The following is a 25,279-nucleotide window of genomic DNA, read 5'->3' on the forward strand; positions in this document are numbered from 1 at the left end:
GCGATTTACTGTCAATACACCTGTATTGTCTTGAGTCAGGTTGACTGAATAACATGATCAAATGTCTTTGGTCAGATATTTCCTAATAACCATGGCAACACTGTTTATTAGACAGTTTTTTTCTTAACTTCCAAAATCCATTATATCTATTTCACACAGAATGGCTTTAATTTTACGCAGATTCACTCTGGTGATATCTGACCTTCTCTATTTTATGTCCTTTAAAAGTATTTTGGTCCGATGCGGACAGTATCAGACATACAGCAGTGTCGTTAAATGCGACAAGGAAATGAAACATTACCGAAATCCATTACCCCTCTCTGTTTCATACAGAGTGGTTTGATGTTACCTAAACTCACATTGTTGATATCTAACCTCATTTACTTTATATCCTAAAATAACATCTTGGTCTAGCTGGGTCTCCAAATCTGACAAGGCAAATCTAACAGGTTAGACAAATTCATCACTCGTCTTTGTTTCACACATTATAGTTTTATTGTTACCCAAATTGACTCTGGTGATGTCAAAACTTCTCTATTTTGTATCCTAGAAAGCATTTTGATCTTATGTGAACAGTAACAGTCATAAGCAAGTATTGAACATTACCAATCTCCATTACCCCCCCTCTATATCACACGGCAATAATGCCACCCAAATTTACTCTGGTGATGCCCTTAATAGGCGCTGTTATTGATGTGCAGTTTAAACTCAAGCTACATTTGAGTTCAAGATGAGTTCAGTACACAAACACCAGTTCTGTAGCAAATAAAGGTGGAAGCTGTGCAGGTGGTTTCTATGATGCCCTCATAGAAATTGTTTAATAGTATGCAACTATAGGTTTACTGTCAAGATTAAATGCAGGACTGGGAATGCATGGTTTTAGTTAGTAGGGTTGTCATCAGTGGAATATTTGTCAACTTGTTTAATGTTCTTTATAAAAAAATTTATCTCGTACCATCAGGACTGAATATCTTCTCATAAATGTAATAAAATGTAAATGTTAGCAGATATTTAGTAGCTAGATCCATGGACGATTTACTGTCCAACATAGAAAACAATGCTTTTCATAGTCCATATCCACTTAAAACAGAATAACCAATAAGTTACTTGATTATCCAACCAGATAAATTGGTTCCTTCTTGCCTCTGAATTCTAGGAAATTAGTCAAGACACATTTATAGAGTAAAATTATTTGCCCTACTTTATTCAAATAAAGGTCATAATTAACTAGCAGAAATGACCACAAGTGTGTGACAGACCTCACATGATACAGTCAGCAGAATATCACATGAATTAAATATTATATTAAAGTAGAACCCTTGAGGAAAGCAATTTGAGATCACAGTTGGAGTCATAGCCTAATAGATATAACTCCTTATTTACTCATTAACACACTGAAACGAAGGCACTTTTCACAGTCATATTGTTCAAATGGGTTTCTAATCATTTTAGAGCGAGCATCAAGACTGTGGAATCTTCTGCCATCTAGTGGCTGAATGTGATTTGCTATGCACTTCAAGGTCTTTTGGGAGAACAAATGAAGTGTCCAAACTTTCCAAGTCTGAACTGCAATCTGGGTGTATGCACGTGTGTAGAATATAAATATATTCAATGGCATGTTTGTCATCGTCTTATGTTCTGTGACATAAGAAATACTAACAAAAAACATGAAATGAAATTATTATTATTATTTAGATAATTTCATACGGAGAAAATCAACTATATAAACTATGCTGTTAACACACACCCGCATAAAACCCATAGTTAACAATTTCTTAGTGTCTACAGCTATCAAAAATGACATTACATTGATTTTCTTACAAAAACTAATACTATCTAAAACATTAATGCCATTAGAATGGAATTTAGGGCATCTGGGTTCCTCAACAGTTTTGAAACTGCCACTGAGTAGTTATTAAAGGAATTTTATTTTGATTCAAATCAGGCAGCTCCTAGCTTTCAGTCAAAGGGGTGGGGCCAACTCGAACGCGTCAACATTGATCACGTGATCAGAGACAACAAATACGATTCGCAGGCAAATGTGACTCACAAACGGTTTTCTCCAATCCGACAGCTCGCCGCGCAACTGAACTCAAATCTTTTTGAAAGAGCGTGCGCTGTCTGTTTTTGAATGTGAAGAAGATTTGTTCTACAAATTCAGTACTGAGACATTTATACTGGTCTTACCTGACTGATTGAAGAAGCAGTAGATAACGTAAGTAACGTTAGATGTTTGTTTGGGTGACTGTCACAAATGTTTTGTGAATAACGTTATTGCCATGATTTGGATCTTTTTGAAGCGTGTTATTATACTGGAAACTCGTCGCCGAATCTTTCAGAACCGTTATAAAACCAGAAATTATTGTCTGATATGTTCTGAGGTTCTGAGGTATTCAGGTTTGTCTGGGCGCAACCCCCGTTTCCATTTTCCAACTGTTTTTTTTTTTTTTTTTTTTTTTTCAAGCGTGTATTGTCGTCAGATACAAAATATATATCATAAAATATATACATTTATCTGTCATGTTAAATATTCTTAATAAAAATCGACAAAATTACATATATTTGTTGTTGCTTATTTTACACATCTTGTAATGAATATTGGGTCTATAGGCTTATTTTTTTGAGACATATTTTCTTGTTTGGTTTGTTTGAATGTTATAACAGTGTGATCTTCTGCAGGGGAAGTTCATCATCTTTGAAAAGCTCCACTGCTAGTTGCACAGAATGAAGTCGGTGGTGAGAAAGGTGATCATATTAAATTTTGTGAAGCAGCCCAGCTCTATCATAGATTTATAACTTTTATTCTCTCACATGTACGTGTGGGAAAGATGTATGTGTGCTTAAAATGTAGTTTGTTTAATACTGCTTCTTTATTCTTTCTATTCAGAGCAATAAGGAAAACGCTAAACCAGTATGTAGTCCAAAAAAACAAGTCATCAGCAGTATTGTATCAAAACAAAAAGTGTTATGTAAATCTGCCCCCCTTCAGTCAAAGAATGATCTTAAGGAGGATATCTCTGGAACAAGAGAGAAAGAAAAGGTTGTTACATCGAAGGCCAAAACTAATCCTGATCCCTCAGAGCGTAGCACACTAAGCCAGGCATTCAGTACGCAGCAGACTGTAAGACACAAAAAGCTTGTGGAAGAAGTTCATAAACCACCCTCCACTGTCTCTGCCATCCAGAAATCCAAACCTGGCACATATAAGGGTCGGGTAGTACAGTCTAAAATCGACTGTTTCAGAAAAACCAGTGGTGACGTGAAGACCACAGAAAAGAAAGCGATTTCAAAACCAGATGTGACCAGACCAAAACTTGAATTGTCTAAAGTTCGGTCCAAGTCTGTTACTTCCCTATGGGCGTCCACTAAACCCAAAGTAAACTCTGCTTTGTCATCTAGACCGAAATCTGTCTCTGATATCCAGCTGAATGCCCCTGAAAAAACAGTCCAGAAGTCCGTTTCCCATAAACGGATACCACAAAAGTTCCCAGGTACTGTCTCCCAAGCAGGTCTCCGTGCTCCTCCCAGGTCAGCCCCTTTAGCTACAGGGCGCTCAGCCATCAGCAAACCAAGCACCTTAAAGAAGAAAGAGATGACCGTGCAGGTGGAGAAACCCAAAATAGCCACCACTGAACAGAAAGTCCGCAGGCCTGTCACAAGTACAGTCAGCCAGTACAAATTACAAGTAGATACGGCTGAAGAGAGAAGGTGAGTTGTGTACAATACCAATGAAAAGTTTAATTTATTAAATGTTTGAATTATTAAAAGTGACTGTAAAGACATTTAGTAAGTTACAAAAAATTATTAATCAAAGAAGAATCAAACTTTCCACAAAAATATTACACATGACCGTTATGAACAAAAATGTGTCCAATAAATATTTTCTGCCAACAGAAAAATTAATTACATTTAAGACTAAATTTAAAATAGAAAATTTATTTGAAATGGTTATATTATTTCACAATATTACTGTTTTACTGCATTTTTGGTCAAATAAATGCAGCCTTGTTGAGCATGAGACCCCTCCCCCCCAAAAAAAATCTTACAGACACCAAAGTTTTTAACAATAATGTATGTGTTTAATAAACTTCAGCCAAGCATAACCTGATAAGTTTTACCTGGACAAATGTGACAATTTGCAGATAGAAGATGATGTGTTGATGTGATTGTCTTATGTTTTATTTATACTGTACTTTCAGAGCAAAGCTTGCAATGTGGCTGGCATCTAAAGGAAAAGCTCTGAAGAGGCCTCCGATATCAGAAAAGTTGACAACCCTTTCACTAAAACCAGCTCCACAGCCTAAAACAGGACCCAAAGGCACAATTGGTTCCCAATCTCATCATGTCGTCCAGACTGAGGCTGTAAATCCAACTGCTGCATTGAAGACTGACAACCAGACTAATGATATTGAAGTCCCTGACACTAAAACGGTGTGCTCTAGGAGATCAAGCACTATTATGAATACCACACTAGACTTGCTGAACAACAGTGATACGGATTTGCCAATCGACACAGAGATAAGGATGGAGTCGGTAAGAACCATAAGATAGGCTTATTTGTGAAACTGATAGATAGGCACACAAATAGATATTCACTGATGTATTTTGGGATTTTTTTTATTGTAATTTCTGATTTGCTTCTATGCAATATGCAGTTGGTTTTGAACTTGTGTGAAAAATTGGAGGCAATGGAGACGTCCTCGTCAGGTGAAGATGGTGAGTCTCATCCTGATTCTTTATGCAGGAACTGCAAATTCATTACCAGAATAATCAAACTTATACTCTTTTTGAGATGTTTTTTTTTTTTATATATATATAAATTGCTGTTATGTTTTTGCCCATCCTCGATAGATATACATTTTGACAAATCCGATATGGTGGCAAAGAAAAGAATAGAAGTGCAAATGGAGGAACAGGAAACCGATAAAGTATTTGAAATTCTGGAAGAGGAGGAACTGGGTGATGAAGAAGACCCAGAGAGCGACCTTACAGAAGACACGAAGAAGGCTGTCATAGAGAATAAGGATAATGATCGAGAACCTATAGAGAAGAAGCCATTTGCGAGTGAAGATGATGACAGTGATGAGGAGTTGAAGAGCACCACTCCAGAAATGGCGGGGTCATCCATTGTAAAATACAATGTGAAAACAACTCCATATCTGCAAAGGTGTGTTTGGGGTAATTTAACAGTTTGAAGAAAGAAACCTACAATATGTAAGAATTTTAAAGTGTTCATTTGGTTTTCTCATCCTTTAGTGTGAAAAAGAGAATTGAATGTGAAACGACACAAGGCAGTGGCTCGCGACGCAAAAGCACCATCAAAGACCTCAAATTTCTGACGCCCGTGCGGCGATCAACACGAATCCAGCGGAAGTCCTCTCGTCTGCCAGGTATGCTGAATGACCACGATACATGCGTCTCCTCACTGGCTGAGCTGGTGCAGACTGAAGATGCAGATGCAAATGTTTACATCTACAGAAAAAACCCAGCACTACTGGAGGACCTGCCAGATCAGCCTGAATACTTAGCAAAAGTATTCAGTTAAGTATTATAAGCTGATGTTGATGTCACTTTCAAAATTGGACATTTATAGCTTACGTAACACCTACATGAAGTATTCTATGTGATACTATTAAAATAGTTTATTTAAATATTTAAGTTTTTGTTACATTGGGCTGCTAAACACTAATCTCTTAACTGTAATGGCTTAACTGTTTAAAGACAATAATTTGATTTATAGGCAATATTATAAAAAGTTAACTTCTATGCTAACAAGGCTCATGCAGTATATAAGAGCCTCTTCATGTTTTCTTTTACATTTTAACACCACTGCTTTGTTCATTTTGTGAACCTGGAAGTTGAAAAAAATGACATGGCTGTAAAAATTATGATTTGTTTGTTTTGAAAAATGAACAAACCAAAGAATGTTGCATTTATCTGTAATTTCTCTTCAAGATTTTTAAGATGCCGTCAAATTGTCTAAACCCACAGTAAAGTAATTTAATTAACTAGACTTAATTTCTACAGAGGATTTCATTCATCCCTTAGAAGTTACCATGTCTTTTTAAAGGCAAGATTACCATTCACTGTATTTTAAACATAACTGTGATCACTGAAATAGTGACTGTAAGACATTTTAATAAAGAATATATCAGTGCAAAATAAATGTTTCATTGTGTCAGTGTAACAAAAAATGATTTTACTGTTTGTGTGTGTAGTTAAGTGTTAATGAAAACATGACAAATGTAGTTTATTCAATCATGACTTACGCTATTCCAAAACTTATGACTTCAGTCAGGATGACGGGTTCAGCCATCTTTCAGTTTTTCTGTATGGGAAAGAAATACAATCAAAGAGAATGGAGACTGAAAAGGTTTTGGTTTCAACAAAAAAAATATATATATATATTTATATAATGCGAGTAAATGACGCGTCTATCAGTTATTGGCTGAACTATTACTTTAGTATTGCTAAAAAATAAAAATGAAATCTAATATATTCATGGTTATCTCTTAGCTGCCGCCTATTTCTTCCTGTAAGCGCATGCTGATTGGCTGGAAATTTGAACTCGCTGTGCGCGAGCAAAGCATTGTGGGACGGAGACTAACTCCAACGCGCTTCTCCTCCAGGCCACACAAAGCACTAGAGTGCCCATCAATTTACCACTTTATTAGTCTCTAAAACTATCTGTTTTTTAACTTTCCGACCGGAGTATCATCACATTGAGTCCAATGAACTTGAGTCGCTATTAAAGATTCGACTCAAAGTGAACGCACGATGCCTAATTTCTGCGCGGCGCTAAATTGCTCCAGGAACAGCACTCATTCGGTGCTGGCGTTCTTCAGGTTTCCACGGGATCCAGAGAGGTAAATTACACACATTTTGCTTCCCGAGCTTACTCTTTGTCATCTAGACGATAGACGACGTCGTATTCAACCTTCATTTAACTTCATTTATTTACCGTTGTGTGCAGAGCTCTAACTGAGCCAGTTAGCTCGCATGGCAGATCAGATGCAAAGTTGAATCTGTCGTACATTACATAGTGTTTATATACTGCACAAAGTATTGTTAGAGAACTAACGTTATCATTAGGAGTTCTTTTTCAGTCAGCCCAGTTTTACCTTGCATTTTGTATTGTTCAAATAAAATAAATCAACTTTTACAGTGCAGTTATGACTGTATGTGGTTAATTTAGCTATATCTGTCATATATATGAACTATGTTGATCCCATGATTCTGTATGTTGTCTATTAGCAGCTAGACACAATCAACTGTATATTACAGTAAAGACATAATATGCACTATATTATCATTTTAATATTATAGCCACACCAATAACTGCTATGCTAGATGCTAACATCCCTCGATTCATTTGATATTTATTTGCTAGGTGTAAGAAATGGGTGGAAAACTGCAGTCGCTCAGACCTTAAAGACAAAGCGCCGGACCATCTGAACAAATATCACAGACTGTGTGCCAGGCACTTTGAACCTAACTTGATAACCAAAACCGTAAGTTGTTATTTTTGTGCAGTTCATATGTACTCGTTTTGTAAAAACAAAACAAAAAAACAATTAAATGTACTATACCTTTAAATTTAATGCATCTTAAAACAAATGAAGTTGTTGTACATTAAGTGTGTATTTTAGGTGTCATTTAAGCTCATTATTGTGATTATAATCCAGAGCCCCTTCAGGACTGTACTGAAGGATAATGCGATACCAACCATATTTGACAATCCTTCCCTCAAACGGTCTTATAATGAGGTAAGATCTGCACAGTATATTATTTGATGAGTTGTTACTGTACTGTATTATGCATGTTTCTTAACATTTCAAAGTAAAGATTTAAAGCCCATTATGTGTAAATACTGAATGTGAATGATTTCCTAATGAATTAGGTATGTTTCTAACAGAAAGAAAATAATGATGCCCCTGAAGCAAAGAAAAGTAAATGTGAGTTGTTTGTGATTTTCTCACACTTTTACATATGCAAACTGTAATTTTCATGGATTTTATAAAAAAATATGATTTTATTTAGTAATGTTGTAATAAAGCTGTGTGATACATTCTATACATTTACATGTTAATATATAGAGTATATTAACAAAATAATTACTGAATTTACATAAAAAAGATTTTTGTATTCTCAGCGGACTCCCAGGGTGAGGCAACGAAAGATAATACTGAGGCAACAATCAAAGAGATCAGTGAGAGCAAAAATGGTGATGGGGTTGACCGCAGCCCTCAGGTCATTGATGAGGAAACATTAAACAAAGAGTTTCTCAAGTCTTTGTTTGATCTTGTCGTGATGATGGGCACACAGAACATCCCTTTGCATGGGCACTCCGACAAAGAACCCAGAAGCAAAAGCTTCACTCCCAGCAACTTCCAGGCACTGTTGGAGTACCGCATCAATGCAGGTGATGAATTCCTCAGAAAGAAGTTCGAGGGGTCCTCCGTAAACCTTGAGCACTGCTCTTCTACTCAATTGCAGCAGATGCTGGAAGTGATCGAAAACTGTGTTCGTGAGGACTTGTTGGCTGAAGTTAAAGAAGGACGCTTCTTCTCGTTGGTAGTAGACAACCTGGTTGAGATAGGTGGAGAGAGCCATCTCCCGTTGTTCATACGTTTTGTGGACAAGACCAACTGCCTAAGGGAAGAATTTGTCGGGTTCCTGCTTTTTGAAGGCGATGTGGAGGCTATAACCGAGAGGCTTATTGCTGAAGTAACCGATAAATGTGGCCTGGACATGCAGTACTGCAGAGGACAGGCATATTTGTGTTCTGGTGTGTCCGCTATGAAGGTCAAAGCAGTGGTGGCCAGAATAGCGGAGTTAAACCCACTAGCAGTTCTCACCCCTTGCTCCAGTTGCTCTTTAAACATCTGCCTGGCAAACACAATGACCTTAACAGGAGTGCATCTTGTTATGTCTACCCTGAAAAAGCTGGATGCGTTTTTTAGTAAAACGCCATTGTTGCAAAATCAGCTGGAAAGTGCCATTTCGATCTACTACCAGGGACATGAAGAAAAAGCCAATGTCCTCAAAGAGGCCTGTTACTCGAAATGGACAGAGCAGCATGATACATTCGAAGTAGCTGTCGACCTCCTGGAGTCTCTGCTGCTTTGCATGGATAGCGTCCATGACAATGAAGATCACAAATGGAGCGATGAGGTAGCACACAAGGCCTTTGTCATATCCGAGGCATTGGCCGATTTTGAATTTGTCATGACATTAGTGGTCCTGAAGAACACACTTTCCTTCTCCAGAGCCTTTGGTAAGAATCTGCAAGGGCAAACAAACGAGGTCTTCTTCGCTTCTAGCAGTCTTACTGCGGTTCTGCATTCGCTGAATGAAGTTTACGAGAATATCGAAGTCTACCATGAGTTCTGGTTTGAGGAGGCTGTTAACCTGGCTGCAGCTCTTGAAATCCCAGTGAAAGTGCCCAGACTGTACTATAGAAAACGACCAACCTCTGGTGAGGAAATCCAACCTGAGACCTACTATAAAGAGCAAGTAACCATTCAAGTGGTCAGCCATGTGATTAAGGAGCTGTCTGATCTTTTCTCTGAAAATCATCTGAAGGCCCTGAAGTCCTTGTCACTTGTCCCTGCTATAATGGGACAGTTGAAGTTCAACACTGCAGAGGAGACCAGTGCAGACATTTATAAAGATGACTTGCTGAACCCAGACACCTTTCCTGCTGAGTTGCACTGCTGGAAGATTAAATGGAAACATGGCACTAAAGATGTTGTATTGCCATCGACCATTTACGAGACGCTTCAGCTGTCTGATGTGAAGTTCTTCCCCAACGTCTGTGCTCTCCTGAAAGTCCTGTACCATCTGCCAGTCTTTGCTTTGACAAATGACAAATGCAGCACTGCGAAACAACGACTGAAGACATACCTGGAAGATACACCTGTGCATCACAGAAACAAGAGCATGGCTCTGTTCTTTATTAACTGTGGCATTAAGCATGATTTGGACAGCATGGTGGAGAAATACTTGAAAATGTATCCAAATAGTGAGCTGTCAGAGAATCATGATTGATTGCAGGTAGCAGCACAGTCTTACATATTGCAGAATGATGACTTGTCAATCAGCAGTTTGTATTTTTTTTTTTTCAGCTATAATTTTGTTACTTTTGCTTTTTATGTACAGTCATACAAGATTACTTGAGACTTTTCTTATTATTCTACCGTTTCATTTAACATGGTGTATATAAAAGTGTACCCCCAGTTTGAATTTGAACATTAAAAAGATCTTTTGCTGACCAACTCCATGATTCTGTATTGACATTTAAAAAAAAAAAAGTGTATATATAATTATTATTATTATTAATATTAAGTATTCAACAAAAAAAACTCTTAAATAATTATATATTTTGTCTAATAAAAATTACAACTATATGTATTATGGCTTAATAATTATTTCTATAAAGCATTTAGAAATAACCTTTACATCTTTTCAGATTATTATATAGTACATTTAATTTTTCATAGTTAATTCAGACACACACACACACACACACACATATATATATAGAAATGTAATATTATTAAATATTTCTATTGCTTTTGTCACAAATTAGCTTTTTTGATTATTTATTGGTACATTATTTAATAATCCTGAGACCTGTGCATTTGATTGCAGAATCGAGTCACCATGTTAACTCATTTATTCCAACACAACATTTCCCCCAAAGTGAGCACATGCATTTTACTCTTTGGAAAAATAATGAAAAGTCTTATACTGAAAAACAGCATGTATTTTAAATGTGAAATCATGCTTTATCGTGGGATTATTCCTACGGAATCAAAATGTTACTCAATAAGGCATAAGTAGAGTTGGAAACTATAGAAATATTTAATATTTTTTACTACTAGGCAGTTGTGGGGTAAATTATATAGCTACTCCTTACAAAACCCTTTAGATATATAAATATTTAGAATAAGTAATAATATATGTACCAAACATGGTGCTTGTATGTGTTTTGTAACATCTTTTATAGGGGAAAAAATTAAACTGCTGTAATCGTTTGAAATCTTAACATCAGTACGACCTGAGTTTGTATTTTATCGTTGCAAAGTACATCAACAACTCTTATTAGATCCTTCTAATTCAAATGTTAGAATGTGTGAATAAATGGGTTAAACTCCCTATAATTGTTTCCTGCATACTTACACTTACACTAATGGGCATAAATTTGTATTTGAGTCATCAGCTTGTGATAACACTCTTTAATATCAGTTGTGCAGCATTTTTGACATTCTGGAAATGCACCAGAGAAGGGTAAAGAATGACGGTGATAAGAGTTGTTTTTTTGTTTTTTGTTTTTGGCGGGGGTCCGTCCTCAGTGTAGGCCATTTCCGCTCTACGTAGGTGTTCTTCCTGGTTGTTGATTCCCATGTGAAAGTAGCAACATCTCTGCCATTAGCAAGTTTCAGTAGAATGCACGCGGTAATTGGAAATAACCCTCGATAGCGTGAGTAGACGCGCGCGCGCTTTTTGCTGTAAAAGCGTCTCCTTTTGAGCTGAAGGATTCATGCAATGCAGTATTCATTTTGACTAAGTCCAAAATGCCCGACTGCTGTGCCGCAGCAAACTGCGAGCAGAGTACGGACCAGTCCAACGTTTCCTTCTTCAGGTTCCCACTGGATCCCGTTCGGTGAGTGCAGCCTTTTGGACGTCAATTTTAATGTTTATAATCGTGCTTTGTTTGTAATGGTAAAATATCACTTTTTTCACTACTGCGGTAACCTCACTTCATATCTTTAGATGTAAACAATGGGTGGGAAAGTGCCAAAGACCAGATCTGGAGACCAAAACACCTGAAGATTTACACAGGAACTACAAATTGTGCTCAAAACACTTTGAGACCTCAATGATATGTCAGCAAGTAAGTTTGCATGGTTTTGTTGAGCATCTTCTATTTAAAAAATGTGTTATATATATCAATTTATCAGTATGTGAGTAAACAAATCCAGTTAAAGGGGGGGTGAAATGCTATTTCATGCATACTGAGTTTTTTTACACTGTTGAAGAGTTGGATTCCCATGCTAAACATGGACAAATTTTCAAAAATTAAGTTGTATGTTTGAAAGAATATTTTTGTTCCAAAAATACCTCTTCCGGTTTGTCACAAGTTTCGGTAAGTTTTTTTCGAGTATGGCTCTGTGTGACGTTAGTTGGAGCGGAATTTCCTTATATGGGTCCTAAAGGCACTTCTGCCGGAAGAGCGCGCGCTCCCGTAGAGCAGAGCAGAGACATTCACATATCAGAGCGAGAGACCGAATTGTCACAAAAGAAGTGTGTTTTTGGTTGCCAGGGCAAGACAACCCTGCACAGATTACCAAAGAAAAAACAGCATTAAGGGACCAGTGGATGGAGTTTATTTTTACAGTGCATCAACAGAGTTGTGCAAGTGTTTTTGTTTGTTCCCTGCATTTCGAAGATGCTTGTTTTACAAACAAGGCCCAGTCTGATGCCGGATTTGCATATCGTTTATTTCTTAAAGGGGGGTTGAAATGCTATTTCATGCATACTGAGTTTTTTACACTGTTAAAGGATTCCCATGCTAAACATGGACAAAGTTTCAAAAATTAATTTGTACGTTTGAAGGAGTATTTTTGTTCCTTATATGGGTCCTAAGGACACTTCTGCCGGAAGAGCGCGCGCTCCCGTATAGCAGCGCACTGAGAGGCTGAGCACAGACTCACTGATCAGAGCGAGAGCGTCGCGAAATGTCACAGAAGTGTGTTTTTGGTTGCCAGGGCAAGACAACCCTGCACAGATTACAAAAAAAAAAAAACAGCATTAAGGGACCAGTGGATGGAGTTTATTTTTACAGAGCATCAACGGAGTTGTGCAAGTGTTTTTGTTTGTTCCCTGCATTTCGAAGATGCTTGTTTTACAAACAAGGCCCAGTTTGACGCCGGGTTTGCACATCGTTTATTTCTTAAGGATAATGCAATCCCAACGAAAAAGGGTCACGATCGTGTGTTGGAACCGCAGGCGGTGAGTAAAACTGCTTCAAATATCTCCGTGTTGTTAACTTAGCTATCGGCGCGTAAGCACATCAAGTAAACAACATGCGATGTTGTCATCAAACTGTACTTTCCACATGTACAGCTTAAAAAAAAAAAAAAAAAAAGACGACATAAAGTGGAACTTAGTCATTTTCCAAAACCGCTAAGCAAATATATACAGTTTTAGTACATACCACATAGAGACGTCGTTTGCTGATGCTGCTCTTGTTAAATTTCAGCCTCTGGATCTGTGTCACAGCTTCCAAACGCTCTCAACGCAAAAGCTTACTCGCGCTCGTGATTCTTTAGCTCCGCCCACACGTCACGCCTCCAGCCTGTCGTGTTTTTCCGGGAAAAATCGGTACAGACTATCTTTCTCTTATGAATATAATAAAACTAAAGACTTTTTGGAGTTATGAAGGATGCAGTAATACTCTATAGGTACTCAAGATTAACAGGATATTGAGTGAAAACGAGCATCTCACCCCCCCTTTAAGGATAATGCAGTCCCAACGAAAAAGGGGTCACGATCGTGTGTTGGAACCGCAGGCGGTGAGTAAAACAGCTGTACAGCTTTAAAAAAAAAAAAAAGAAGACATAAAGTGGTAGTCATTTTCCAAAACCGCTAAGCAAATATATACAGTTTCATTACCACATAGAGACGTCTTTGCTGATGCTGCTCTTGTTAAATTTCAGCCTCTGGATCTGATTCTGGATCATAAATATACGCTGAATCTGACTGTTAGTGTACAAAATTCCCTGCCTCACGCATGCGCGAGTCGAACTTGTCCAGACTTTTGCATGTGCAAAAGTTTTCAGTTAGACACTACTGTCCAGCATAATAGTTTGATACGGAGTTTCCCTGGCTTTATGTGGTATTGCTGTGCGTTTATAACTCCGTAAGTAATAATATTTATTATCATAGTAGATGTTTCAGAGTGTGTCATAGCGTAATTCAGTTTATTTTACCTATGTACACTTTACCTTTATTTGTTTATTTGCAATCAAAGATGCTTATTTATTTGTATACGAGCATTGCTTGTCAAATGTTTCAATGTAAATATTTATTTAGTCTCTGACCAGCATTTTAACAATTATTACAATGAGCACACTGGAGAGCTAGAACAGCGCCCACACACAGTGTAATTTGACACCACTTGTAAGCAGCAGCAGTCCCGGTTTTCTAATAAAGCTGCATTAAGTGTTCATATGTGAAAATAATCTCTTGTTTATTTTGTTTACTATTGCATCAGACAATAAGTTCTATGTAGAGTTCCTATAGCATACAGTATATTGTTTTATCTTTGCATCTGTCATTTCTCATTTTATGTTATAACATGTATATTTATCATCTTCAATTGTTCTCTGACAGAAACCACATTTTGTGCATATTCATTCAAATAAACATTCAGACTTGACATGTTCACTCTGGAGTAGCTGCAGTTCTTTCTAACTGGAGAAATAGGTCAGCTGAGTACCAACCACCCAACTGCGCACAGAATATCCCACAGTTAGCCATGGTTTGTTTTGGATGTTTTTTTCCTCACGGTAATGTCACAGCTTCCAAACGCTCTCAACGCAAAAGCTTACTGGTGCTCGTGATTCTTTAGCTCCGCCCACCTCCAGAGCATTTCACCCCCCCCCCCCCCCTCAAATTAAGTTTTACTTGGGTTGACCAGTAGGCTGACATGTGTCCTATTATCCCCCAGAAAACTGCACCATTTTTTAATTAACGTTTGAAACCACTTATTTACTTATTATTTGCTAAGGATTAGCGAACTCTGTAAAAATTCTTTTTATTTCAGATCTTCCAGATGTCTGTTTTGAAGGATGATGCTGTTCCTACTGTTTTCAGTTTTGCAACCAACCAGGACAATGCACAAACTGGCAACATAAAAAGGACATGGGAGAAAGTATGTATCTAATGTACACATCTAGATTCAAAAACATTGATTTATACCGTTTCATAATTTTCTTGCTTTGTGAATGGACTTAGGGAAAAAAAATATTGAGAAAAATGATTTCAAAAAGTCAAAATCATGAAAAAAAAAATAATGCATGATCTCTAGCAAAAGACTTATTTATCAGCACATTCTTATGCAATACAGGCTTATAAATAACGTTTGAAGCGAACTATTTGCCAATGTATTTCTTTTTTGATTAAATAAGTTAAAAACGAGATGGCAAGGTAAACAATTTCAGGATTGAGTTCTGTGTAGATTTACTTAAGAGTACGTACTTGCATTTGAACATAAATGTGATTGCACCATCTCATGTACAAACCTGATTCCAAAAAAGTTGGGACACTGTCCAAATTGAGATTAAAAACAGAATGCAATGATGTGGATGTTTCAAATTTCAATATTTTATTCAGAATACAACATAGATGACATATCAAATGTTTAAACTGAGAAAATGTATCATTTTAAGGGAAAAATAAGTTGATTTTAAATTTCATGGCATCTCAAAAAAGTTGGGACAAGGCCATGTTTACCACTGTGTGGCATCCCTTCTTCTTTTTATAACAGTCTGCAAACGTCTGGGGACTGAGGAGACAAGTTGCTCAAGTTTAGGAATAGGAATGTTGTCCCATTATTGTCTAATACAGGCTTCTAGTTGCTCAACTGTCTTAGGTCTTCTTTGTCGCTTCTTCCTCTTTATTATGCGGCAAATGTTTTCTATGGGTGAAAGATCTGGACTGCAGGCTGGCCATTTCAGTACCTGGATCCTTCTTCTACACAGCCATGATGTTGTAATTGATGCAGTATGAGGTCTGGCATTGTCATGTTGGAAAATGCAAGGTCTTCTCTGAAAGCGACGCCATCTGGATAGGAGCATATGTTGTTCTAGAACTTGGATATACCTTTCAGCATTGATGGTGCCTTTCCAGATGTGTGAGCTGCCCATGCCACACGCACTCATAAAAAACCCCATACCATCAGAGATGCAGGCTTCTGAACTAAGCGCTGATAACAACTTGGGTTGTCCTTGTCCGGATGTCATAGCGTCCCAGTTTTCCAAAAAGAAATTCAAATTTTGATTAGTTTGACCACAGAACAGTTTTCCATTTTGCCACAGTCCATTTCCAGTGAGTTTTGGCCCAGAGAAAACGCCTGCACTTCTGAATCATGTTTAGATATGGCTTCTTTTTTGACCTTTAGTGTTTTAGCCGGCAACGGCGAATGGCACAGTGTATTGTGTTCACCGACAATGTTTTCTGGAAGTATTCCTGAGCCCATGTTGTGATTTCCATTACAGTAGCATTCCTGTATGTGATGCAGTGCCGTCTAAGGGCCCGAAGATCACGGGCATCCAATTGACCTAATAAGTAGCAAATTGGTCCTACAGCTGTTCCTTATGTACATTTAACTTTTCCGGCCTCTTATTGCTACCTGTCCCAACTTTTTTGGAATGTGTAGCTCTCATGAAATCCAAAATGAGCCAATATTTGGCATGACATTTCAAAATGTCTCACTTTTAACATTTGATATGTTATCTATATTCTATTGTGAATAAAATATAAGTTTATGAGATTTATAAATTATTTAATTCCTTTTTTACTCCCAGTTTGTACAATGTCCCAACTTTTTTGGAATCGGGTTTGTAAAATAGATTTCATGCTTGTAATAGTTATCAATGGCCCTTTCCCTCAACAATAACTTTATAATTTATTGCCATCATTAAAATTATATACTAGCATTTTATTCTTATTATTAATTGTTTTTATTTGTCATTGTAGACACACTGTCTGTATCGAGTACAAATAATTAGGGCTGTAGCTATCGAATATTTTAGTAATTGAGTATTCTACCAAAAATTCCATCGATTAATCGAGTAATCGGTGTGTTTTTGCTTAAAGTGCAATAGTAATTATGCAAGAGAAAATAAAACTCCTGGGTCTCTTAAAATGAACAGGTTTCCTTTTTTAGAATTGTATTTTATTTGCATTTTTTTTTAAATGCATAGAATGCAATGCATACATCAAAAATAAAAAATTTATTATTACCCATTGTTTACCCATTGTCTGTACTTGTACCGTGAACAATGACAATAAAGTTGACAGATGAATTAAGGACCATTCAGTTGGGTTTTAAAATAAAGCATTTTCTGAGATGCACATTAAATGCATAAAACATTAATTTAATTTATCTTTTAATTATTTAAAATTAACTTAACTTTTGGTAAACAAAGGGGATTTACTATTAAAAATAAAACATGGAAGAAATGTTGTGTGAGTAAACCTTTTTTTTTTTTTGTAGTAGGCTATGTACATTCTGCTGAACAATAGTCTTTAACCGGACTTTTCTTTTGACGGGTTGACGTACCTTTACAGTTCTGTGTATGTGATGTGACGCTAGTTTTACTCAAATCTAAAGGTCAAATGCTCATGAAGTGACCGTCAGAGCAATTCTGGAGATGTTGTTCATGTGTTCACGTCTTATTTGACAGCAGATGCTGAAATTACCGCGAGCATCACGCGCGCTTCAGTGTGTGTTAATAAAGGAAGACGCGCTTCTGCTCCATTCATTAACAGAGACAAGCAGAACATGTAAATTTTTATGACTGGATTCCGCGATTCCTTCCGCGTTTTCTGCATCGCGGAAATCATAGCGTCCTAGTTGTGGTATACCAGCTCTATCTTGCAATGGACACATGCCACGACGTTTGCCCGTGCCCTCAAATCAAAACACTGCTGACTTCTTGCAGTAAAAGATTTCGGACACAGCGCTTGTGTCTCCTTCCGCTTTGTGGGTGACGTAAATGCGTTGTCACATTAAAAAAAAATAATTGCGAAAGGACCTGACGTGAGATTTAAAACAAATTAAAAGAGGCTTCGAGGCTGATGAATTTGCCTCGATTATTTTTTTGTAATCGAGTTACTCAAGGAATCGTTTCAGCCCTACAAATAATATATATGTTTATTGTATCATATTTTTTTCAGACAGGAGAGGAGCCGGTTGCCACAAAGAAATCTAAAGGTAAGTAATGCATTTCGATGTCACCATTTTTTAATTCTTTTATCTCTTTGCAATAACACTGTAATAACAGCAGATTCTCTGTTGTTTTTCTTTTGAATTGTTTGTGCTCTTTTTTTTCTTTTCTTTTTTTTTAAGGTACCATCAATAACTCGAACCCCTCTTTGCCAGAGGCACAAGATAAAGTTGAGAGTGATTCTGCTGAGAACAGCGAAACACTCAATCCTCCTGCACATGAGGAGTCAGAGGAGGATCCTGCTATTTCCAAAGCGAAGGAAACTTTGAAAGACTACTTCAAGGAGACTTTAGCCTTCATTGGTTTTAGCATCGCCAACAATGCATCTCTTAACGTTGTTAAACCACTGGGGAATGACCCAGCTGGGTCACTCTCTGTCAACACCATATGTGCAGAGAAGATCGACCAAAAAGAAGTGCTCACCTTAGGTGAGGATGTCATGCGTGAGGAGATCCGTAATAGCTTGCGGCTTGCGCGCTTTTTTTCCATATCTCTCCAAGACAAGGTAAACATTGATGGCAAGGACCAGATTCCTGTGTTTATCCGCTCAGTCACAAGTGAAGGCTTCCCACAGAAGCACCTCATGGGATTCCTTCCCTGTGATGTAGACTCTGAAAGTCTGTTCCTTATGCTTATATCTGAAATCCGAAACAAGTGGGGTCTGCGGATGGAGCACTGCCGCGGCTTCACCTACCTGTCATCAGGTGCCATGTGTCAGAAACTGAAGGATCTCTCATGCAGGATGCTGCAGGATTTTCCACAGGTAGTTTTGTCCCCTAGTGAACCTTACGCTTTCAATGTGTGGTTGATTCGCTCCATGCCCATCCTTCTAATTCAGGATGTTGTTGATACTTTAGAGCAGGTTGCTTCCATTATTAGGCAATTGGAAACTCTGGCAAAGAAACTTGATGCCAAGATCATTGCTTCGTACAGCCACATCAAAGGCGAAGTGGACAGAGTAAAGGAGTCCTGTCAGAACCATTGGGAACATGCCACAGATGCTTTTCAGACAATGCTTGATATCTTAGAGCCACTTTTGAGCAGCATTGGAGAGATGTGCACCAGTGCCCTTTCAGATGTGGACGCTGACACAGTCGTAGGGCTTCTAATGCTGAAAGAGAAGCTGATGAACTTCAATTTCATCATTACTCTTGTGGTTTTGAAAAACACGCTGTGTTGCGTGAGCATCCTGAACCCTAGTCTCAAGGGAATAATCAACATCAGCAGCACTTTGCAGTACACCATCTCCAACACCTTAAAGCTTTTAAACAAACATATGCAGGAAATCAACATTTTTCACAGGAAGTGGTTTTCTGATGCAGTGGCCAGAGCCAAGAAGTTGGGGGTGCCAGTGGATCTGCCAGTGGAGATGGTGACAAATGGTGATGGTGCGGAGAAACTTCAAGCCTCATTGGAGGATTACTACAGAGAAGCACTGAGTAAGAAGGTTATACAATACCTTGTTGATGAAGTCAAAAGAGTCCTAGGCACTGAAATGGCAAGAAACCTCAGATGGTTGTCATTGGTGCCCTCATATATGGCTGACCTCAATTTTAGCGTACGCAAAAACAGAGTTACTGATGCTAACCTGAATAACTTGGCTCGGTTTGACTCCTTTTATGATGAGCTGGGCTGTTGGGAAGTGAAATGGCGAAATGCTAGCAAGCAAAGGATTCTTCCCACCAGTGTTTTTGGTACCTTAAAGATCCCAGATATAGGATTTTACCCAAATGTACAGAGCCTGTTGAGAGTTTTGGGCACCATCCCTTGTGTCCGCGCTGAATCAGATGTGTATGAGCACTATGACATGGTGTTGGACCGCTATCACTCCTACATGAAAGAACTACCAGCGGAAAAGAGACTGAGCAATATGGCCTTTGTTTATGTCAATCAAGATGTCCACTTCAGCGTTGAGGAAATGGTGGAGGCGTATGTGAAGAAATATCCAGAAATCTTGCAGCTATTACGTGAAGTAAGCATGTTTTGGAGACTTTTATTTTATTTGAGTTAATATCATTTTATTTTGAATTATATTTAATTTCTGGAGATTAATAAAAAAAAAACTTGCATGTTTTTAATGAGCTGTTAACCATTTTGATCCTCTCATTTGTTTTTAGGATGATGTAACGGAAGTGCAACCATCAGGTAAAGCTTCTCACCTTTGACTTATTTTCCTTCAAAAATGTTAACACACTCCTGATAGTTGTTGATTTAATTTATTTTTACTCCAAACACTATGCAGTTCCTGAAACCAGTGCAAATGATGCCTCTAAAGAAGATACAGAAGAACAGAGAGAGATGACTTTAAATATGGACATTGAGAGACCAAAACTGCCTGAGTATGCAGAAACTGATAAAGAGGCATTCAAATCTGCATTACAGGCAGCTGTCACCACAGCATACAGTAGGCAAAGCAGACACACTCAGGGTGATCAAGAGCAAGAATTAGAATATGTGACCAAATCCGAGATGAATGAAGTCCTTAAAGTTTGTGAGGATGTTGTTAGGGATAGGATTCTTTTAGAGGCCGGAAATTCATTCTTCTCCCTGTTTATCGACAGAGTTGTTAGATTCGGAGAGACAGAATACATTCCCATGTTCATCAGATTTGTTGACAGTTTTGATGTCATGCGCCTTGAGCTTCTGGGTTTTATCGAGGTTAGGCATGACACTGAGGCCATGTGTGAACGACTTTTTGATGTAGTCACCAATGAGTGGCGTCTGGATTTGAGCTACTGCAGAGGTCAAGCTTACCTTGGCTCTGGGGAAGTATCCTACAAGCTCAAGGCCTTTGCATGTAAAATACAGGAGAAGTATCCTCTTGCTATATGCACACACTGCTCGTGTTACTCTTTCAATACCTGGTGGTCAAGGTCAGTTCCAGTAGCTGCAGTCATCAGAGCCATTGACACATTAGAGGAGATAGTGTCATTTTTCCACAGCATGCCTGCCCTTGAGAAAGCGTTAGATCAAGTCTTAGCCATAGGCCTAAGAGAGAGCTATGAGAAAATCCATGAGCTTCAAGGGAAGTTCTGCTCCACTTGGCTTGAGAAACATGACTCTTATGAAGTCTTTGCTCAGATTCTGGAGCCTCTGGTAGATTGGCTAGAAAATATTGATAACTCCAAATCTCAGAGATGGAGTTCGGCCGTATCGAACAGAGCCAAGAGACTACTTCAGTTAATAAGGGACTTTGAATTCATTGTGGCAATCGTTGCACTAAAAAACGCCTCATCCTTCACCAAAGAACTGAGTGCAGCACTACAGAAAGACCATTTTAGTGCTACCTCGCAGCTTAGGAGGATCAGTGGTATTGTGGCCAAACTTAACAGAGTGAAAACCAAAATCAAGGTTTTCCATCAGAATTGGTTTGATGAAGCTTCTTGTTTTGCTCAGAGTCTGAGTGTGCAGGTTAAAGTTCCTGATAGTGTGATCATTCCAAGGGACAGCCTTTTGAAACCTGGTTCATACTACAATGATACAATGAGTGTCCCTTTAGTTGACCACCTTATAAACATGGTGAAAGACTATTTCTCCAATGAATACAAGGAGGCTCTCAACCTGTTGTCCTTGGTCCCTTGCTCTGTGACAAGGAGCTCTGTTTTTGAAATGCTCAAGTCAAAACCTCCATTGTACATTGGTGATCTTCCCGATCCTGACAACTTTTTCACGGAGCTGAGCTGCTGGAAAGTGAATTGGAAATCGAAAGTGGCTAGTGTAACCATACCAGAGACCATTTTTCAGACTCTGCGTCTACCCCTTATGCAGTACTTCATAAACATCAACACATTGCTGAAGATTATGTGTGTGTTGCCAAGCACAGCTTTGGAATATTGTGGTGAGGTGAAGCGGCACAAAATGTATCAAGACTATGTGAGCAACACCTCACCTATGGACAGATCACCCTGTTCAGCCATGCTTCAAGTGGGCATTGACTTTAACAGAGACCTAGACCAAATGGTTGCTCAGTGCTTAAGGCTCACACCGAAGACATTGGAGGGTATTTGTCTGGTAAGAATTCGTTTTTTCAGTAATGTGTTGCTTGTTTCAAAAGTTTAATTTGCTTTCCAGATGTGTTAGTAAAGTCTGTTTTACTTCACAGTCCAAAGAATCCAAAACCTTAGGAAGGGCTGCTGAAATAAAAACCGAAGGTATGCAATATATTATGCTCGCTTTTTTTAAAAGAATCAATATCTGGATGCTTTGTTGTTTCATCAGTAGATTAAGTTATCTTTTGATTTAAAAGGTAGGGGCAAAAAAATTGCTAAATAAAACACGAATGCACGAATTGCATACAGTAGGAAATAAAACATGCAAGCATGAATTGTTTACAATAAGCTCAGTAAACAATTACTTAGAAAAACAGTGAATTTTCATTCCATGTCGACTTAAACTCACTTTCCAACATTGCAGATGACACCCACCTGATTGAAGAAGAAGACAGGGAAGCTCAGCAGGTTTGTATAGTTGTGGTGATAATTATTATAATTGTTATTAACATTTTAAATAGTTTATAACCTTCAAATTTTCAAAGGGTTGAGAGAATAGTTTATAGATTACAGAATAGATCATTGATTTAGTTGAAAATTGTTTTAAACTATTTGGGGTAAATTGTTGATTAAAATCAGTTGCTGTTAGTTTATTTTTTTCTGTTTTGTTCATGAGTAGTATTTCTATTCACAGGACTCCAGAATACTTGTGATGAATTCTGAGATTACTGGCAGTGGTATGTCATTTTTGGGAATGGTCTTGCATTTGAGTTATTAATGTGTTTGAGCCTTTAATTAAATATTTTGTTGTTGTTGTTAAAAAAGATGATTAAAATAATGTTTACCCTGACTTCTAGAAGCAGACATCCACAAAGGGGGAGCAGAAAGCATACAGACTCTGCAGCAGTCTGAGAATATAGAAGTGTTTGCTGGTTGCTTGGAAGTGGCATCTGAGGAGCCGCATGTAAAGGTTGAAGAAGTAGAGCTGGTTCCAGATGAGAATGGCCATTCCAATGAACCAGCTGACAGCACAAGTAACTGTGACGAAGTCTTTAAACAGGAAGCTAAGCTTGCAAGGAGAAACTGCTCATTGATTGACCTCAGTAAACCAGAGCAAGATGCCGTTGTTCAGAATCTTGCCTCGTGTCATTGGGTACAGGAGGAAGGGAAATTGTTTTCAGAGGGAGAAATGTTACAAAGAATTGTAAAGGCCATACAACAAACAATCCTCACTGAAGTTCAGGACTCTACTTTCTTTTCCATCGTCACTGATAGAACTATCTCAGTTGGAGAGGTGAAGTTCCTACCAGTCTTTGTTAGATATGTGAATGACTGCATACCCAAAGTGGAGCTTATAAAATCAAAAGAGATCAGTGAGAGCAAAAATGGTGATGGGGTTGCCTGCAGCCCTCAGGTCATTGATGAGGAAACATTAAACAAAGAGTTTCTCAAGTCTTTGTTTGATCTTGTCGTGATGATGGGCACACAGAACATCCCTCTGCATGGGCACTCCGACAAAGAACCCAGAAGCAAAAGCTTCACTCCCAGCAACTTCCAGGCACTGTTGGAGTACCGCATCAATGCAGGTGATGAATTCCTCAGAAAGAAGTTCGAGGGGTCCTCCATAAACCTTGAGCACTGCTCTTCTACTCAATTGCAGCAGATGCTGGAAGTGATCGAAAACTGTGTTCGTGAGGACTTGTTGGCTGAAGTTAAAGAAGGACGCTTCTTCTCGTTGGTAGTAGACAACCTGGTTGAGATAGGTGGAGAGAGCCATCTCCCATTGTTCATACGTTTTGTGGACAAGACCAACTGCCTAAGGGAAGAATTTGTCGGGTTCCTGCTTTTTGAAGGCGATGTGGAGGCTATAACCGAGAGGCTTATTGCTGAAGTAACCGATAAATGTGGCCTGGACATGCAGTACTGCAGAGGACAGGCATATTTGTGTTCTGGTGTGTCCGCTATGAAGGTCAAAGCAGTGGTGGCCAGAATAGCGGAGTTAAACCCACTAGCAGTTCTCACCCCTTGCTCCAGTTGCTCTTTAAACATCTGCCTGGCAAACACAATGACCTTAACAGGAGTGCATCTTGTTATGTCTACCCTGAAAAAGCTGGATGCGTTTTTTAGTAAAACGCCATTGTTGCAAAATCAGCTGGAAAGTGCCATTTCGATCTACTACCAGGGACATGAAGAAAAAGCCAATGTCCTCAAAGAGGCCTGTTACTCGAAATGGACAGAGCAGCATGATACATTCGAAGTAGCTGTCGACCTCCTGGAGTCTCTGCTGCTTTGCATGGATAGCGTCCATGACAATGAAGATCACAAATGGAGCGATGAGGTAGCACACAAGGCCTTTGTCATATCCGAGGCATTGGCCGATTTTGAATTTGTCATGACATTAGTGGTCCTGAAGAACACACTTTCCTTCTCCAGAGCCTTTGGTAAGAATCTGCAAGGGCAAACAAACGAGGTCTTCTTCGCTTCTAGCAGTCTTACTGCGGTTCTGCATTCGCTGAATGGAGTTTACGAGAATATCAAAGTCTACCATGAGTTCTGGTTTGAGGAGGCTGTTAACCTGGCTGCAGCTCTTGAAATCCCAGTGAAAGTGCCCAGACTGTACTATAGAAGACGACCAACCTCTGGTGAGAAAATCCAACCTGAGACCTACTATAAAGAGCAAGTAACCATTCCAGTGGTCAGCCATGTGATTAAGGAGCTGTCTGATCTTTTCTCTGAAAATCATCTGAAGGCCCTGAAGTCCTTGTCACTTGTCCCTGCTATAATGGGACAGTTGAAGTTCAACACTGCAGAGGAGACCAGTGCAGACATTTATAAAGATGACTTGCTGAACCCAGACACCTTTCCTGCTGAGTTGCACTGCTGGAAGATTAAATGGAAACATGGCACTAAAGATGTTGTATTGCCATCGACCATCTACGAGACGCTTCAGCTGTCTGATGTGAAGTCCTTCCCCAACGTCTGTGCTCTCCTGAAAGTCCTGTACCATCTGCCAGTCTTTGCTTTGACAAATGACAAATGCAGCACTGCGAAACAACGACTGAAGACATACCTGGAAGATACACCTGTGCATCACAGAAACAAGAGCATGGCTCTGTTCTTTATTAACTGTGGCATTAAGCATGATTTGGACAGCATGGTGGAGAAATACTTGAAAATGTATCCAAATAGTGAGCTGTCAGAGAATCATGATTGATTGCAGGTAGCAGCACAGTCTTACATATTGCAGAATGATGACTTGTCAATCAGCAG

The 25,279-nt window shown here is 38.6% G+C and overlaps 3 protein-coding genes across 4 annotated transcripts in view; all 3 read left to right on the plus strand.

Annotated features, from left to right (window-relative positions):
* Positions 1 to 2,039: 2,039 nt before the first annotated feature.
* Positions 2,040 to 6,166, plus strand: LOC113054396 (cytoskeleton-associated protein 2-like). The gene is made up of 7 exons (XM_026219924.1): positions 2,040 to 2,215; positions 2,680 to 2,745; positions 2,888 to 3,708; positions 4,200 to 4,533; positions 4,656 to 4,716; positions 4,852 to 5,167; positions 5,257 to 6,166. The coding sequence occupies exons 2-7, from the start codon at positions 2,725 to 2,727 to the stop codon at positions 5,543 to 5,545; spliced, it is 1,842 nt and encodes a 613-aa protein (XP_026075709.1). The 5' UTR covers positions 2,040 to 2,215; positions 2,680 to 2,724; the 3' UTR covers positions 5,546 to 6,166.
* Positions 6,167 to 6,589: 423 nt separating this feature from the next.
* On the plus strand, positions 6,590 to 10,278 carry LOC113054400 (52 kDa repressor of the inhibitor of the protein kinase-like). The gene is made up of 5 exons (XM_026219930.1): positions 6,590 to 6,866; positions 7,391 to 7,511; positions 7,686 to 7,766; positions 7,916 to 7,955; positions 8,153 to 10,278. Exons 1-5 carry the CDS (start codon positions 6,778 to 6,780, stop codon positions 10,048 to 10,050), a joined length of 2,229 nt encoding a protein of 742 aa, XP_026075715.1. The 5' UTR covers positions 6,590 to 6,777; the 3' UTR covers positions 10,051 to 10,278.
* A 1,086-nt stretch (positions 10,279 to 11,364) lies between these two features.
* Positions 11,365 to 25,279, plus strand: part of LOC113054399 (uncharacterized) — a 14,085-nt gene continuing 170 nt past the window's right edge. Inside the window, exons 1-11 of one of the 2 annotated variants that reach the window (XM_026219927.1) lie at positions 11,365 to 11,668; positions 11,779 to 11,899; positions 14,834 to 14,941; positions 17,971 to 18,007; positions 18,143 to 19,992; positions 20,138 to 20,165; positions 20,263 to 22,031; positions 22,123 to 22,171; positions 22,434 to 22,477; positions 22,704 to 22,746; positions 22,867 to 25,279. The exon at positions 22,867 to 25,279 is cut by the window's right edge and continues 170 nt beyond it. In XM_026219927.1, the coding sequence (XP_026075712.1) occupies positions 11,580 to 11,668; positions 11,779 to 11,899; positions 14,834 to 14,941; positions 17,971 to 18,007; positions 18,143 to 19,992; positions 20,138 to 20,165; positions 20,263 to 22,031; positions 22,123 to 22,171; positions 22,434 to 22,477; positions 22,704 to 22,746; positions 22,867 to 25,223 (6,495 nt within the window). In that variant the 5' untranslated portion in view covers positions 11,365 to 11,579 and the 3' untranslated portion in view covers positions 25,224 to 25,279. The remainder of the gene's footprint in view (positions 11,669 to 11,778; positions 11,900 to 14,833; positions 14,942 to 17,970; positions 18,008 to 18,142; positions 19,993 to 20,137; positions 20,166 to 20,262; positions 22,032 to 22,122; positions 22,172 to 22,433; positions 22,478 to 22,703; positions 22,747 to 22,866) is intronic. The other variant, XM_026219928.1, reaches the window with a different exon arrangement.

Source organism: Carassius auratus, chromosome 35 (genome assembly GCF_003368295.1).
Source record: "Carassius auratus strain Wakin chromosome 35, ASM336829v1, whole genome shotgun sequence".
In the NCBI taxonomy this organism is placed as follows: domain Eukaryota; kingdom Metazoa; phylum Chordata; class Actinopteri; order Cypriniformes; family Cyprinidae; genus Carassius; species Carassius auratus.